Below are 14,886 nucleotides of genomic sequence, written 5' to 3' on the forward strand. Positions count from 1 at the left end.
AAGATGCTGTGTTTAAGATCATCTGTGTTTCTCCCTCCCTGTCAAACTTCTGTCTAACTCTTCACTCTGACACGAACTTCAGAAAAGAGAAAATGTTCGACGTCTCTCCAGAGTTTATCTTGATTTAGACAAAACCACAGTATACAGAGACACTCTATTGTTGACTTTTTCTTAAAAACCAGCCAGCAATATTAAATTTCACCACTTTAAAATGAATGTCATGTTTTAGTAAGATTGCAATAATGAAGAAAAACAGTCCCCACTTTGATTCAATTTAATCTCTATTGCTCCATTTTACAAAAAAGATATAAACTGTAATTTAATACTGGGTAAAACACACAGAATTGTGTTGTCTTTGTATATTAGACATAATATTAATTTTCCTTCTTTGTAATTTATGCTGCCATTTTCAAGTATACTAATCACACACAAGTCACTCTGCAGTGATTCATGTTAATGACCTTGAAAGCTAATCTTGATTCACTCTGGTCCTAATGCATAATTTATTAAGCAGCGTAATTAGTGCTGAGCTGACTCACCTCTTCATATGATCCACAACAGCAGGGCTTTTCAAATAGTATTTGGGAAACCTAGTCTATTAACAAGAAGTATCCCATATTAAAAATTATACAACAAAATAAGGGCAAGTGTGCAAAAACTCTCCTGCTCTGTAACTCCTGCTGCTTTTCACCATAATGGAGCAAACAATGAAGTAGCAGAAGTGGAGATAGAGGTTATGAGACATGTTTATTTGAAATAAAAGAGGAAAAATGTATTACTCAAAATGAGATTCACGCATCATAGTATCAGAAAGATAATCTTTATCATGTTAGTGGGGAGACTGCAGGACCACCTGGACAGTATCACTGTAAAAGATTGCAAGTTGTCTGTTGATCCACATGGTGATGCTACCATTCTCTGTTATAAACCACACCAGGAGACAATGGTTTAAAGGCTTTTCATTAACATACATATGCATTCAAATATACTTTTTAGATAATGATAAATGACAATGGGCAGTGGTGTATAGATGCAAATAGATTGATATATTTTTTTATAGAGAACAAATTTGAGAAAACAGGTGACAAGTGCATTATTTTTCTCTTGTACATATTTTTTCTATTATATTTTTATTGATATATATTTTATTGCTATTTTTGTTTTTGCTATTGTTGTTTCTTGTTGCACTGACTGGAGTGGCACCTTAATTTTGTTGTACACACAATGACAATAAAGGCTATTCTATTCTAATACATCTAAACGTTACATTTTAGTATTGTTGTGCACCAACAAAAGAGTATTAAATGTTTTTTCACCAACATTTTATCATTGCCAGTAACTGTTTATGCCACTAAATCATGTCGTCGTATGTTGCCTCAGTCCAGATCCATTGTGTGGTAAATCATTTTGACAAGTGTGTAAGCACCCTGTTTAAAGATCCTCTTTTATATGTGCTCTGCCCGCTTAGTCATTTAATTTTTTAAAGACGTAAAGACATTTCTATCTGTAATTCCAGTATTGTATTTTATCTTTTAATTAGTATATAATAAAATGCAGGGGATTTCAATATAAAAGCTCAACAATTAGAAAAAGTCTTTTATTTGCAGGCCCTGACAGAGAGAGATGTGATTGGTTTCCTCTTTTAAGCACTTAGTTTGGTGTGTTAAATGTCAATGACTACATGAACTTGTGGGCTACAGTCCATCTAGAGAGCCACCTACAGCGTGGACCAGTTATGCATTCATTGCTGTGCTCGACCCTGGACTTTAGTGGCCCGATGATCAAAGTGAATCACAATTGAGTTTGACTTTGCTGAATAATTCTGAGATGTGGGTGGTGATTCAGAGGTCTGGACCTCAGGGGTGAGAAGTTGTGTTGAGCTCCTGTGGCAGTATGACCTCGGTACGTAGCCCTTTAATCCTAATTATGATTAAGATGTTTTGTTAGAGGCCAGCAGCTGCTCCAGGTGGAGCAACAACACCGTAGCATTATTATTTCCATTATGTCAGTTGATATTGTGCTTAGTGCTGCATATTCTCAAAGTCACTGCCAAATCTGGCCCACTGTACAGTGCGGGGCTGCCTGCTGACATCATACTACTTTACAGTGAAATAAATTAACTCATACTGCGATTTTTTTTGTACTTCGAATGAAATAAGGTGCCAGAGTGCATTAAAAACTCAAGCTCAAAATAGAGCTTGTTTATCCAAAAACAAGTGCCGCTTTAGAAACACCCCTGTGTGTACCTGACCTGTGCAGGGCTGAATTCACCTCTTGGCAAAGATGACGGAGGACAGCACATGTTGAAAAGTTGAGGACACGAAATTAATTTACTGAACACACTGATTAATACCATTAATGTTTTGTTTGCCTCCTGCCATCTTACAAAATTGGCCCCTCAAGAAAAGCAACTTGAGCGTCCCTGTTAAAAATGTTCAACCTGATTACATTACATCACAACTGATGCAGCTGATTACATCTCCATACACATGTGTGATTGTCTCACTGGTGGGATATCATGTAATTTTGATAGATTGCCTGCAGCTCTTAAAACCACACACACCTGAGATATTTGTCTTTGACCTGTCATTATGCACCTTTTTCCCCTGATCGTTTCGTCCTACAGTTAACTGATAAATGAAGTTACAGGTCAATCACTTCATGTAAATTAATCAAGCTTTTCTGAGTTGCAAATTATTCCACGTGAGCTAGATCAGATGTTGCAAGAATTCACCATATCTTGGTGGTCCTTGAGCATTTGTAATTTCATGATTTATATAAACACTGGGAAAGCATATACAAGCTACATAAAAGAGTCTGGGTAACTTTCCATCCATATACATGAAATAAAACAAACCAAAGCAAAACATGTAGACCTACATCATTTTGCAGAAGCTAATAGTGTGGAGGAAGAAGAATGTTTGAAGTATGGTGAGTGGGTGAGTATTTTTGAATTGGGACACCTGGCAAATTGCGGTAGTTAAACTTGGCACTGAATAACTTTACAAGAAATACACAAAATAACCCCAAACCAATGCTTATGTATTGCTGAAAAGGCACCTAAAGAAAACTAAAACAGCTCATATGGATATGATGTTAAATAGGTGGGCGTGGCATTATGTGCAATGTCACTTCCATCAATTCAATTTCAATTCAGTAAGCTTTATTGACATGACATTTCTTATGTGTGGCTAAAGCACAATTACAATTTAAGACAGTGAAAATTCCAATATAATAATAACAGTGTATTATTACAAATGCACAGACATACTTACGTATTAAGTGAACAAGTTAAAAAAGGCAAAGTTGGATCTGTGAGAAACTGAAAAAAGGGTTCTGACATAATAATGGTTCCACTTGTAAAAATCTAAAAACAAACACTACTTACTGTTTCATTCCAATATATTTTGTAATGGGATTTAATTGTTTATTAAAATCACTATGAATGATTATGAATATCATGAATATTCTATACTACTTTAATTTATTTTAAAAAAATAGCAATTTTATTGGTGTCCAATTTTGCCAATAGCCTAGTGTTAAAAATGGATGCCCTGTTATTGTCAAAATGTGACACTGGAATTATGGATGGAGTCATCGATTCCCTATTTGATTATTCTTTATTTTTTCTTCTGTATATCATAATCAGGGGGTTAATGTTTGTATAACTGTATTAAGTTGACAGCTAAAGCATTGAAATTATTCAGGAAATTGTTTCAGAATGCAGATTTTCAGAAAGTATCCCATTTTAACAATACTCAACCAGAGGAAAAATGAAATGAAGAAAGAGATAACATAAGGTATAAATCAAATTCTGATCATTTCACATTATAAAAGGTCGCTGCTATTAGATTGGTATCTTTATCAGTGTCGTTGTGGTTCGGACTTTTATTGTGAAAGAAGTCGCCTAACAGGAAGTTTTGTTTTGTAGTAATTCCACTTAATTGGGCACACCTGGCTATATTGAGGCGTTTACGCGTAACTTACTAGTTCTTGTCCACCTTATTTTTACAGTGTTTTGAAACCCTGACAAAATTTAACTTAAGTATGTCGGACAAGACGGAGGTGAATCTGACCGGAGTCCAACAAAGTAAAGGCGTGTGGCTGGTAAAGGTTTGTTCACGCGCACCTTCTCATCCGTCCAATAACCAACGGAAAGTAACGTTAACGGTTGTTAGCTCATTTTGCTAACGTCAGTTTGACTAATTAAATGGCCGCCGCTGAACAATATACTTCATGTGAGAGTGTTGTGGGTGTAAATCTCTATCAGCCATTTTAATGTGACCTCTTAAATTTTCTCATCAGGTTCCCAAGTATTTATCTCAGCAGTGGGAGAAGGCCCAAGAAAAAGGAGAAGTTGGAAGGATTACCATTGGAAAGTATGTTGTGGAAATGTTTATTTCTTACATACATGTATTTTGTAATGCTAAAATCCTGTTCTCATTATTATTATTATTGTTGTTATTATTAGTATTAATGATGCGCACTTTTTTCTGTCTTGTCATCCACCTGACAGGAAGCAAGGCAAAACAGAGGTGAGACAGCTTCATATGATACAGTACAGCAGGGGTGTCAAGCATTAGGCCTGTGGGCAAGAACTGGCTGCCATAGGGTCCAATTCGGCCCACTAGATGACTAGACAAAGGGTGCTTTCACACCTGCCCTGTTTGGTTTGGTTCAGTCAAACTCAAATTCGTTTGCCCCCTAAGTGCAATTTGTTGGGGCAAGTGTGAACACATACACAACTGGACAGAAACCTTCTTGAAGAGGTGGTCTCGGCCCGGTTACAAATGAACTCTGGTGCAGGTGCAATCAGAACCTACTGCAGTTGTTTGGGTTAAACATGAGCATGTTACAGTCCCAGGGGATTATTAATGTGCACCTCTCCTGTACTGCCAGGGAAATTTCAGTTTATTTCAACCTGTCTCCTATCGTCCTAAATTTATTTCAAGTGACTAGTGACATAAAAATAATAGTTAAAATGTTAGCCGTTAGCCTAGATACAGCCGGGGCACATAGTAGCGTCAGATCTGTTAAAACGTAAGTGAACGGGCATACTTCAAGTGCAAAGTTAGTCCACTAAACAAGCTTTTTATCCACAAAGACTGCCTCATAACGTTAGGATAAATGTCAGAGAACATATAGAAAACGACATGTAAACGTGTTGCCTTACCTTACCAGTGTGCTGCCATGTTTGTTTACATTTAGCTCTGCTTTCCAAAGCTCGGCCGAAATATGGCGAGCTCTAGATAAAGCCCAGCTGGATACTACTCCAGGTGGAGGTGTCTCGTCCTCGGTCACATCCAGACCTTGAAAATAAGGCTGCAACCGGTCCCATTCCTTGCAACAGAGGCATTCCTCTTCTGTGGGCACTGGGGCACAGCATTCACAGGTACACCACCAATCTCCAGAGCTACGCAGCCTTGCAGCAGCCATTCCTCCTCTCTCGTCCTCTACCTGTTGCGCCTCTCTCTCTCTCTCTCCTCCTCCGTTCTTCAATTTCACGAAGCTCTTCGTCAGTGTATTCTGGCTCACATAAATAAGGACGGCCATCAAACTCTGCAAAATCAAATTCCTCCTCCACAAAGTCGAAGTCTGGCAAAAGTCAGCCATTATTCTATAAATCTTTCATAAAATAAATGAATATGGGGCGTCGGTGGCTTAGTGGTAGAGCAGGCGCCCCATATACAAGGCTGTTGCCGCAGCGGCCTGGGTTCGAATCCAGCCTGTGGCCCTTTGCTGCATGTCATCCCCCCTTCTCTCTCTCCCCCTTTCACGCTTACCTGTCCTGTCCATTAAAGGCAAAATGCCCAAAAAAGATATCTTAAAAAAAAAAAAAATAAATAAATAAAAATAAATGAATGAACTTTTCAGGCTACTGTCCGGTTCTGCCTTCCAGCTGTTGCTGCTTGTCCTCGCGAGATTTCAGGCACAGTATGAGATCGCTGCTTGTTGTCGCGATATTTCGGCCGCGCTTTGGGAAGCAGAGGTAAATGGTGAACAATTTATTTGAGCCAGAATACACTGACGAAGAGCTTCCTGAAATTGAAGAACAGAGGAGGAGAGAGAGAGAGAGAGGTGCAACAGGTAGAGGACGAGAGAGGAGGAATGGCTGCTGCAAGGCTGCGTAGCTCTGGAGATTGGTGGTGTACCTGTGAATGCTGTGCCCCAGTGCCCACAGAAGAGGAATGCCTCTGTTGCAAGGAATGGGACCGGTTGCAGCCTTATTTTCAAGGTCTGGATGTGACCGAGAACGAGACACCTCCACCTGGAGGAGTATCCAGCTGGGCTTTATCTAGAGCTCGCCATATTTCGGCCGCACTTTGGAAAGCAGAGCTAAATGTAAACAAACATGGCAGCACACCGGTAAGGTAAGGCAACACGTTTACATGTCGTTTTCTATATGTTCTCTGACATTTATCCTAATGATATGAGGCGGTCTTTATGGAAAAATGCTTGTTTAGTGGACTAACTTTGCACTTGAAGTATGCCTGTTCTCTTACGTTTTAACAGGTCTGACGCTACCATGCGCCCCGGCTGTATCTAGGCTAATGGCTAACATGCTAACTATTATTTTTATGTCACTAGTCACTTGAAACAAATTTAGGACGATAGGAGACAGGTTGAAATAAACTGAAATTTCCCTTTAATATGCACATTCAGCACATCCAATGCATCAAAACATTGTTTTCTAGTTGGAGCCAACCTGCTAAAATCAACCTGTGTAGTTGTCCACATTGTGACATTAGAAAGGTTTGCATTTATCTTGCAAGTCTACTCTTCTTCAACGTTTTGTGCACTTCCTGGATTTTTCCCACATGGAAATTCTGACCAATCAAGAGCAGCTTTCTTCTGCAAGGCTGCTTCTAAATGCTGCCGTGAGAACATGAACCAACTCTAGGCAATTATGCAACTTTGTAACAAAATTAGTCCCTGTTTCAGACCAAAGCAAGACAATTCTAGGTCTGAAGGCACCCTAAAGGTGCCAGGTTTCAGGAGCAAGTTAGACAATACGTTACCTACTACCTACTAAAATTCTGTGTCAGACGCTTTTCCATCCTGACCAGAATACAGTTCTCTGATATAATAATGAATACTTACTTTGAATATGTTTAAAGACACTGAACATTGAGCAAAATGTTGTCAATCAGCAGCTTCAGTTCAAAAGAATCTGTATCAGGACATATCTGGATAAGTGCACAGGTAATGACAGTGAGAAGTAGACTGACTGTTAAAATTGCATCGTCCATTTTGTAAAAGGATGAACGTCTACAGAATGTACTTGTACTTCTTTACACAAAAAAGGGAAAATATTGGAGCTGGTGGTACTTATAGGTTATGGTGCGATGGTATTATTGGTCCAGCCCATCTGAGATTAAATTGGGCTGTGTGTAGCCCATGAATCAAAACGAGTTTGACATTCCTGCTGTACAGGCAGCTTAGTGATTCACAGCTTATGTGACATATTTTTTTCCTTTTTTCTTCTCGTATATCATCCCCATTTGCTGCTGCATTGACCCACCTTCTTCATGTCGATCAATACAGTTTCATATATCATATTGACCTTATCTGATGAATCAAAGAGTTGCTAATACGACTCCTCAGCAGGGCCTTGACTCAGCTGTGTATTCTCAGGTACGTTTCAGCCTGAACGAGGAGCTGACGGCCCTGGGCGCTGTGGGGGAGAAGGATGCATCACTGCAGGTCCCAAAGGATCACCCCTTCACTATGCACACAGTGGGTGGACAGACCATGGCTGTCTTCAGCCAGAGCGATGCAGGTCAGTCGCCAACTCGGCTGTTCCGGCTCTTGTTGCTGTGTTTCTTTTGTGCTGGATAATGTCATCTGAAACGTGTTTGAAGGGGGCTTGAGGGTTCAAACTGAAATAGATTTAACAGTGTATGTGATTCCTCTGGCGGTCTACAGGGCAGTGTGGTTTGTGAGCTAAACAAAAAGTCAATATCCTAGACATGATACGATCTAAGAGGCTTATCGCAGGTACTTGCAGAGTGGTGTTAAACAGTGCTGCAAAATAAGGCTTTACACACATGTAAGAAATTGGATTTGAGGGGAAGAGTGCCTGCTTGTAATAAAAAGCTGTTGATTAAGAGTGAGGACACCATCTCCAAATAACAAGGGATAAAATATAAAAAGCTAGAGTATATTTGACTCAAGATAGAGGTTAGAGTTTGGGTAGCTTTCTTTGCAATATGTTAAATATAAGAATTAGCTGTGCCTTGGAAGATAGAGGAGTCTTATTTACATTGATCTGATTGAGTTGTTAAATCAAGCAGAAACCAGATATAGTAAAAGATCTCCTGAAGCTGTCCCATTGTCTGCTAATAGAGAAAACAATGCTCACAGGGATTTTACTCTAGAGCAGCCCCCTGAAAGTCAAAGAGTCAAATCATCAGTCAGAGATCCCTCAGTCGACTGATAATCTCCATGTTTTTTTGTGTGTGTGTGTGGGTCAGTCAGTGTGCGGTGAACTTTTGTTCTTGCCTTCATGCTTCTTTCTGGCACAGAGAAAGAGAGGCTTTGTCTGGTCAGGCTCTGAGATAACGTTATCTGCCTTCTGCTTAGAAGTGATGAATTTGCAGCTCACAGTAACTTAATATAATATCGTCTCTGGCGTTTGTTTGATATTTGGTGATGGTAAAAAATGTTGCACATTTCGAAATCTGTGGTTTACGCATTGCTACATCACCATCACCTTTAACATCTAGCTGATTTCTGTTCAAACACCATATAAAAAGGGAAACAAATAGAATGTTTGTACTGTACAGCCAAATCTGATCCAGCAGACACATTTCCGACTGGGGTGCAGCCCTACTTAACTCATGCTAGTGGCACATGACATAACCGATTTAACTGTCCTTAGTTGTTCCAGTTTCTTAGGTTCTCTTGCTTTGAAAGAAAGCTGCTGTTGATAGATTCAACATTGATTGCACTGTAAAATTCATGAGAATACTCAGAGTGGCTTCTGATTTATGGAGGACGTTTGCTGCCAGGCATTATGTGTCATACATAAACATAAGCCAGAGGGATTTGCAGGGATTTGCATCAGACCCAAAGCTTAAAAACAGCGGCAACTGTGTGGTTGGGTGTCTGTGAGCGTGTGACCTGATGAATTATAGTAGATTAGGGTGTTACTTTTAATGTCTTGCTTAATTGATCACTCTCATGCGTCAGACCGATAAAAGTAAATAATAATAATGTAGATTTAATTGTTCTTTTAAGGCAATCAAAAGGGTAATTACAGAAAATTAAGAATCTGTTTTAATTGCCATTTCAAAAAAGGGAATTAAATAAATAGTAAGAGATAAAAAAGTTCCCTTAATTCAGTGAAAACTTATATTTAGTTGATGGTAAATAAACAACAGGGTGCAGGCTGTTTAAATCAGTAAAATGTCAAAAGCAATTCTCTACCTCCCTGGGTGCCAGTGCTCAATAACAATGAAGTGACTGCTCCTAATGGTGTTTTTCAAGCACTTCTAAGGGTGCAAGTACTTGGGTGTTGTTGGCATAAACACCAAAGGCGTGTTTGAGCATTCCCCAGTCATTGCCAAAGTAGTTTGATGCATAAATATTGACTGAATGGCAAGTTACCAAAACTCCGTCCAAAAATGGAGAGTGTGAAACCAAACTGCTCTAGAGAACTATGCACTGCTTCATTTGGAGTGATAAAAGGCTGTAAGTGTGACAGGACTTTAATTATAGAGCAGAAAAAACATGACAAGTTAGAAACAACAGGAAAGTTTATTTGTAATGAAATAGTCTCAACTTTTACTAAAGCAAATGAAGTGTAGTTTGTAATGGTAAAAGTGTATGAACAACACAATAGACATTAGCGCATAACAATAGATGTTGAGTAGGCAAATCCAGTACATTTACAGTTCACGAGACATGCTATGATTTTATTTGTACGCTACAACTAAAAGCTGTGACACAGTCTTGGTTGCTCTTGTCTTATTTGTCAATATGGTGCATGTGGATGGCCGTGACAGTGGATTTTTGTTTCTCAGGATAATAAGTGTTTTGTTAGAGTATCGATTTGTCTGCTCTGGGAAGGGGGCGCTGGAGTCAAATTGAAATGCCCATGGATTTAGATTCAGATGCCTTTACCCAGTGAGGTCATACGTTGAAATCTATTTCCATGCCTGCAGTTATGTTGACTGGATTCATTGTTTAAGTCAAGTCAAGTTTATTTATGGAGCAAAAACAAGCGTTGACTAAAGTGGTTTTCAAAGAGACTGAATAAAAAAGAACCGGAATGATCCAATGAAAACGGTCATAAATTAGAGAATTTAAGTAAACTAATTAAAGTATATAATATCTTGATAAAATTCTAACACAAGATAGCATTGGACAAACAACAAAATAAAATGCAAGCGAATAAAACTAGTGTGTCGTCATGGTCAGGCATGTCATCATGTTGATGCAAAGTTATGCAAGGTTTTCCCAAAAAACTATTTGTAGACTCACTGTGTGGTGGTGCATTTTTCTGTGGAGACTCTTCCCTCTGTCTGTATTTTTTTTCTTATTTTCTGTGTTCAGGACATTAAAGGACGTTTTAGGGCGTGTTCCCCTACAGCGCTCAGGTGAGGCAGAGGCTTTATATAAAGGTAGCGACTGTGTGCCAGACCATAAGCAGCAGACATCCAAAAGACATAATGCAGAAAAAGCGCAAATATAGTGTGGCAAGATGCCAAGCAAAAGTGAATCTGGGGTTGGCGTTTACTTTCATTTTGGCTGGCCAGCATGTTTACAAACAGTAACTGACAATCTTGCATAATATTACTTTGGAAATATGAATGGAGGGGGAAGATCTAATTGTTAGTGGCGAACTATTCCACAAGTTAAAGCCAACCACTCAAAATGCTTGTTCACTTTTGTTTTTTAACCGGGTGCATGGGTTGGAGAGCAGTGATTGGTCACCAGATCTGAGGGGTCAGGAGGTGGGATAAGGGACGAGCAGTTCAGAGATGTAACCTGGTGCCAGTCCATGCAGTGCTTTAAAAACAAATGAAAGAATCTTAAAATCAATTCTGTATTTCACTGGTAACCAGGGAAGAGAGGCCAGTACAGGAGAGTCATTGTCTCTCTAGGTGGCCAAGTGTATCTGTGACTGACTTAAGCTCAGGGGCCGTAGTCACAAAGCTTCCTAATGCTAAGAGTTGCTCCTAGTGACGAAATTCTAAGAAATCGTCTAAGAATTTCCTCTTAAAGGTAATACTAGGTCCTTGTAAAGATAAAGTTATTCACAAAGCATCTTAGGCCTTAAAAGAAGTCCCAAGGTGTAAACTCTTTTAAGAGGCTTAAGAGTTTATTTAGAAGAGGATAAAATGGTGGAAAGACAAAGAGATTGGAGAAATTTTCCCCAAACGCTGGATGTTGGTGAGTAAATTAAATGCTACATATTAGATCGTGCAGGGATAATATTTGTGGTCAATCTCATTAGGGGTATGCACACATTTCCCACCCAACGCAATAACGCTATAGCTCCAGAAATAAACTTATCACAACCCTAAGAAATTTGAAAAACTGGAAAAATTACAACAGTGCAGAAGTGATCACTTGTGTCTGTCTAAACCCTCCATCACCAGAGTGATCACGCTAAAAATGACAACACTTTTACAGTCAGCAGTTCATTTTATTTTCACTGGGTGTCAACACCTTGCAGCCTCACAAAAGGGTGTGTCTCTGACAACCATTCACATCTGTTAAAGAATTTGTCATACCTAGCAAGGGGCTCAACCACACGTGCTCACTAAGATAAAAGTTTCTGTCCCTTCCTTGCTCAGAGTTGCTGTGAAAACTTTCCTAAATCATTCCTAAGCTAAGACTCCTTGCAGTTTTTTTTAAGGCTAAGTTAGGAACTTTTATGAGAATATTCTCACAATGTTTGTGAATACGGCCCCAGATCTTCAGTGCATTACAGTCCATTTTTTACACCTTGGCGTCAACAACAGCCGTGGCCTTAGGCGTTATGTTTCGGGTTGTCTGTCTGCCTGGTCACCCATTCTTTTAAAAGCAACATCTCAGGAAGGCCTGGTGGTAATTCCTTTAATTTGGCACAAACATCCACTTGGACTCAAGGATGAACTGATTGGAATTAATGGGCAATAACTCAAGAATTCATAAGCTAATTATGACAGAATTTCACACAAATGTCTAATTGGATGAACTGATGAAGTGGTGATGTTTTATATCCAAAAGGCCAACTTCAATGTGACATTCTAGTGTTCTGCAAAAACACTTTTCTGGCCATTACTCAACATCATAACTCAGGAACACAAGGGGAGACATTTGGTCAGATACTGAATAAATGACACTAATCTTGGGTGCCTGACTGGAAACTGATGATTGTATGGATCGACTGTACTGCCTGGTTGAGCATGTGTGTGAAGCATCTGTGTTTTAGAATTTGTAGCTTCCATATTTAAAGATTTGTCTACTGTCATGGCTACAACTTTGTGTTCTGTCCTGTTCCTCTGGTAGTCCAACACAAGCTCATTTGTTTTGCTGATATTAAGCCTCATGTGGTTGTTGTTGCATCATGTGATGAAGCTCTCTATCAGTCCTCTGTACTCCTCTAAAAATAGTCTCTAAGGCCTCTTTCACACATGCATCACAAACTTGATATTATCTAGACAATTCCCAGAGGCTCTGTATGTGAAAATGCAAATGTCCAAATCAGTTGCATTGGACACTAAACTGACTTTACCTGCCAGCTCCCCTAGTACAAAGTGTGAATAAAGCAGGTAACTGTCCAGAGAACTCACAGTGAGCATGTGGGCGTGCAGATGATGTTTTCATCCTGAGGCTTGTAGAAACCGGAAGAAAACAAATATCCGGCTTTGAAGAGGAAGGTCATTTACACAAAGCCAGCAACAAAAATGTCTAATTGGAGAGATAACAAGATTCGGGAATTTCTAGTGGTAAGGGCCGTCCCAGAAGTCATCAGACAACAGGAACAGCAACTTTGCTATTTATGACCAAATTATTCATGAGCTACAGGACCGCGGTGTAATCAGTGTCATGTCCTGCCTCCTGCAGGCTCTACCTAGCCACCACCACTCACGTAAACCAAGCAGAGTATTTCAAGTAGCTGAGAACGCTTCTGACACAGACAGTCTCCTATTGTGTGCTGCATGTGTGAAAGCGAAACTCTGGACAATGTCTGGACCTGATTGTCCGGGCAGTGAACAGAGTTCATTTGAGAGAACAGCTTAAGTGAAGACAACTTGTTTCTTACCAGAAATGATTAATTGGAATCATACATGTCAGTATAGTGATGACTCAATTTTGCCAAACATTACACTTAACACCTTTTTAATAAATTCCTTTAAAATCTGTACTCAGATGAGTCTGGACAGACCTGAATGTTAACTACAACTTGACTGGTTGGTGGAGGCAAACAGCTGTGAGGCAGTAATTCTAGTAAGATTAATCATTTTGTTTCCAGTTTTTATCTGAGATGAAATCGGGTCGTGTCCAGGTTGCGTGTTGCCAAGTGTTGCAGAGGATCACAAAGCCAGCCCACTGTGTCAAAAGGTTTGCAGTTCTGTAGTGAACCTTATCCTGTTTCTACCTAGAAATTGGAAAAGAGGCATAAAATGAAATCATTGTCAAGCTTTCGAAGTGTATGTCTGTACCAGGAGCAAAGGGAACTTGTCATAAATGAACTGCTGTTTCACATTGATTTAAATTACGAGTACCAGCCAAGAGAAACAGGAAAACATAAAAATAATTTTCTCATTAAGCAGCTGAGCAGAGAGTAAAACAAGTTACAGGCAAACCTTGGAGCACATGAATTAGATTATTTCTGCTGGCAGCAGAGCGTGTAGCAAGGGAAACATCATAAGTAGAAGAAGAAATACAGTGGAGCACTTTGTTTGGGTAAATGTCAGCACTGACACATATTTACTAAAGTTGAGTCCAGTCCTGCTCTACTCGGGCATCACCAAATGGCAGACCACAGTCCAGACCTGGACCAAAGTACGGTTCTGTGACCTCTCCATGAGGATAAATATCTTCAGTCCAGTTAATAGAACTATAGCTTCTCTCAAGCTAATTAAATTTTTGTAAATGGTTCGCTAGAGTGAACAACAGCTTAAGAGATATGAGAGAGGACAGCATGAAGCAACTGAATGACCTGTTATCTGGCTCCAGACTGTGACTGTTTTTCCTGCTCTAATGACAGTAGCAGTACACAGCTTGGCCATGTTTGGATCAACTTCAGTCAGCTTCTCCACTATGAGCATTATTAAAACCATGTACTGTTTCAGACTCATTAATGATAGCAGTAGTTCCATTCAAGCAAAGATTGAGACTACTGACAGTGCAGTCACAGGCTCATTTCTGGGGCTTCTCAAAGCTCTGATTTTTTTTTTCCCCAAAATTTTATTTATTTTATTCAGAAAATTCCTCGGTGCCTTACAGGCTCAATGTGTCTGCTTGTTGAAAGTACCCAACTTTGAAAAATGATAGTTTTCTAAATGGAAATGCACGTTATTGATTTCATTTGATAGACACAGGGGAAGGCTTCAGGATGCAGTACAGAGATGTGGTTAGGACCTTTGCTGGGAGAAAATTCAGCAACAGGACCTCTTTGAATTTCAATTGAGTACCCCTGATCTAAACTCACACTACCTCTGAATTAATTATACTGTGGATGTAGTGTAAATGAAAGCATAGAAAGAAAGAAAAATAATAAAAATTCACCTTCTGTATCTTTTTTTTCAGCCCACAGAAACTAATCTGTTCCCAGTTCCTGTAAAACCGTGAGTGTCCACAATAGACAAATGTATCCTCCAGCATTTTGAGTCAGAGAATATATTATGCAACCCTTTTCAAAAGTTTTTTTTTTTTTATTAAACCTTG

General features: G+C 39.3%; 1 protein-coding gene across 1 annotated transcript in view; it reads left to right on the plus strand.

The window, feature by feature from the left end:
- The first annotated feature begins 3,920 nt into the window (after nt 1-3,920).
- LOC117251665 (general transcription factor IIF subunit 2-like) overlaps nt 3,921-14,886 on the plus strand; it is an 81,184-nt gene continuing 70,218 nt past the window's right edge. Inside the window, exons 1-4 of the mRNA XM_033618157.2 lie at nt 3,921-4,113; nt 4,306-4,379; nt 4,517-4,535; nt 7,636-7,780. Coding sequence (XP_033474048.2) covers nt 4,048-4,113; nt 4,306-4,379; nt 4,517-4,535; nt 7,636-7,780 — 304 coding nt within the window. The 5' untranslated portion in view covers nt 3,921-4,047. The remainder of the gene's footprint in view (nt 4,114-4,305; nt 4,380-4,516; nt 4,536-7,635; nt 7,781-14,886) is intronic.

The sequence above is a fragment of the Epinephelus lanceolatus genome, chromosome 14, assembly GCF_041903045.1.
Source record: "Epinephelus lanceolatus isolate andai-2023 chromosome 14, ASM4190304v1, whole genome shotgun sequence".
Lineage (NCBI taxonomy): Eukaryota > Metazoa > Chordata > Actinopteri > Perciformes > Serranidae > Epinephelus > Epinephelus lanceolatus.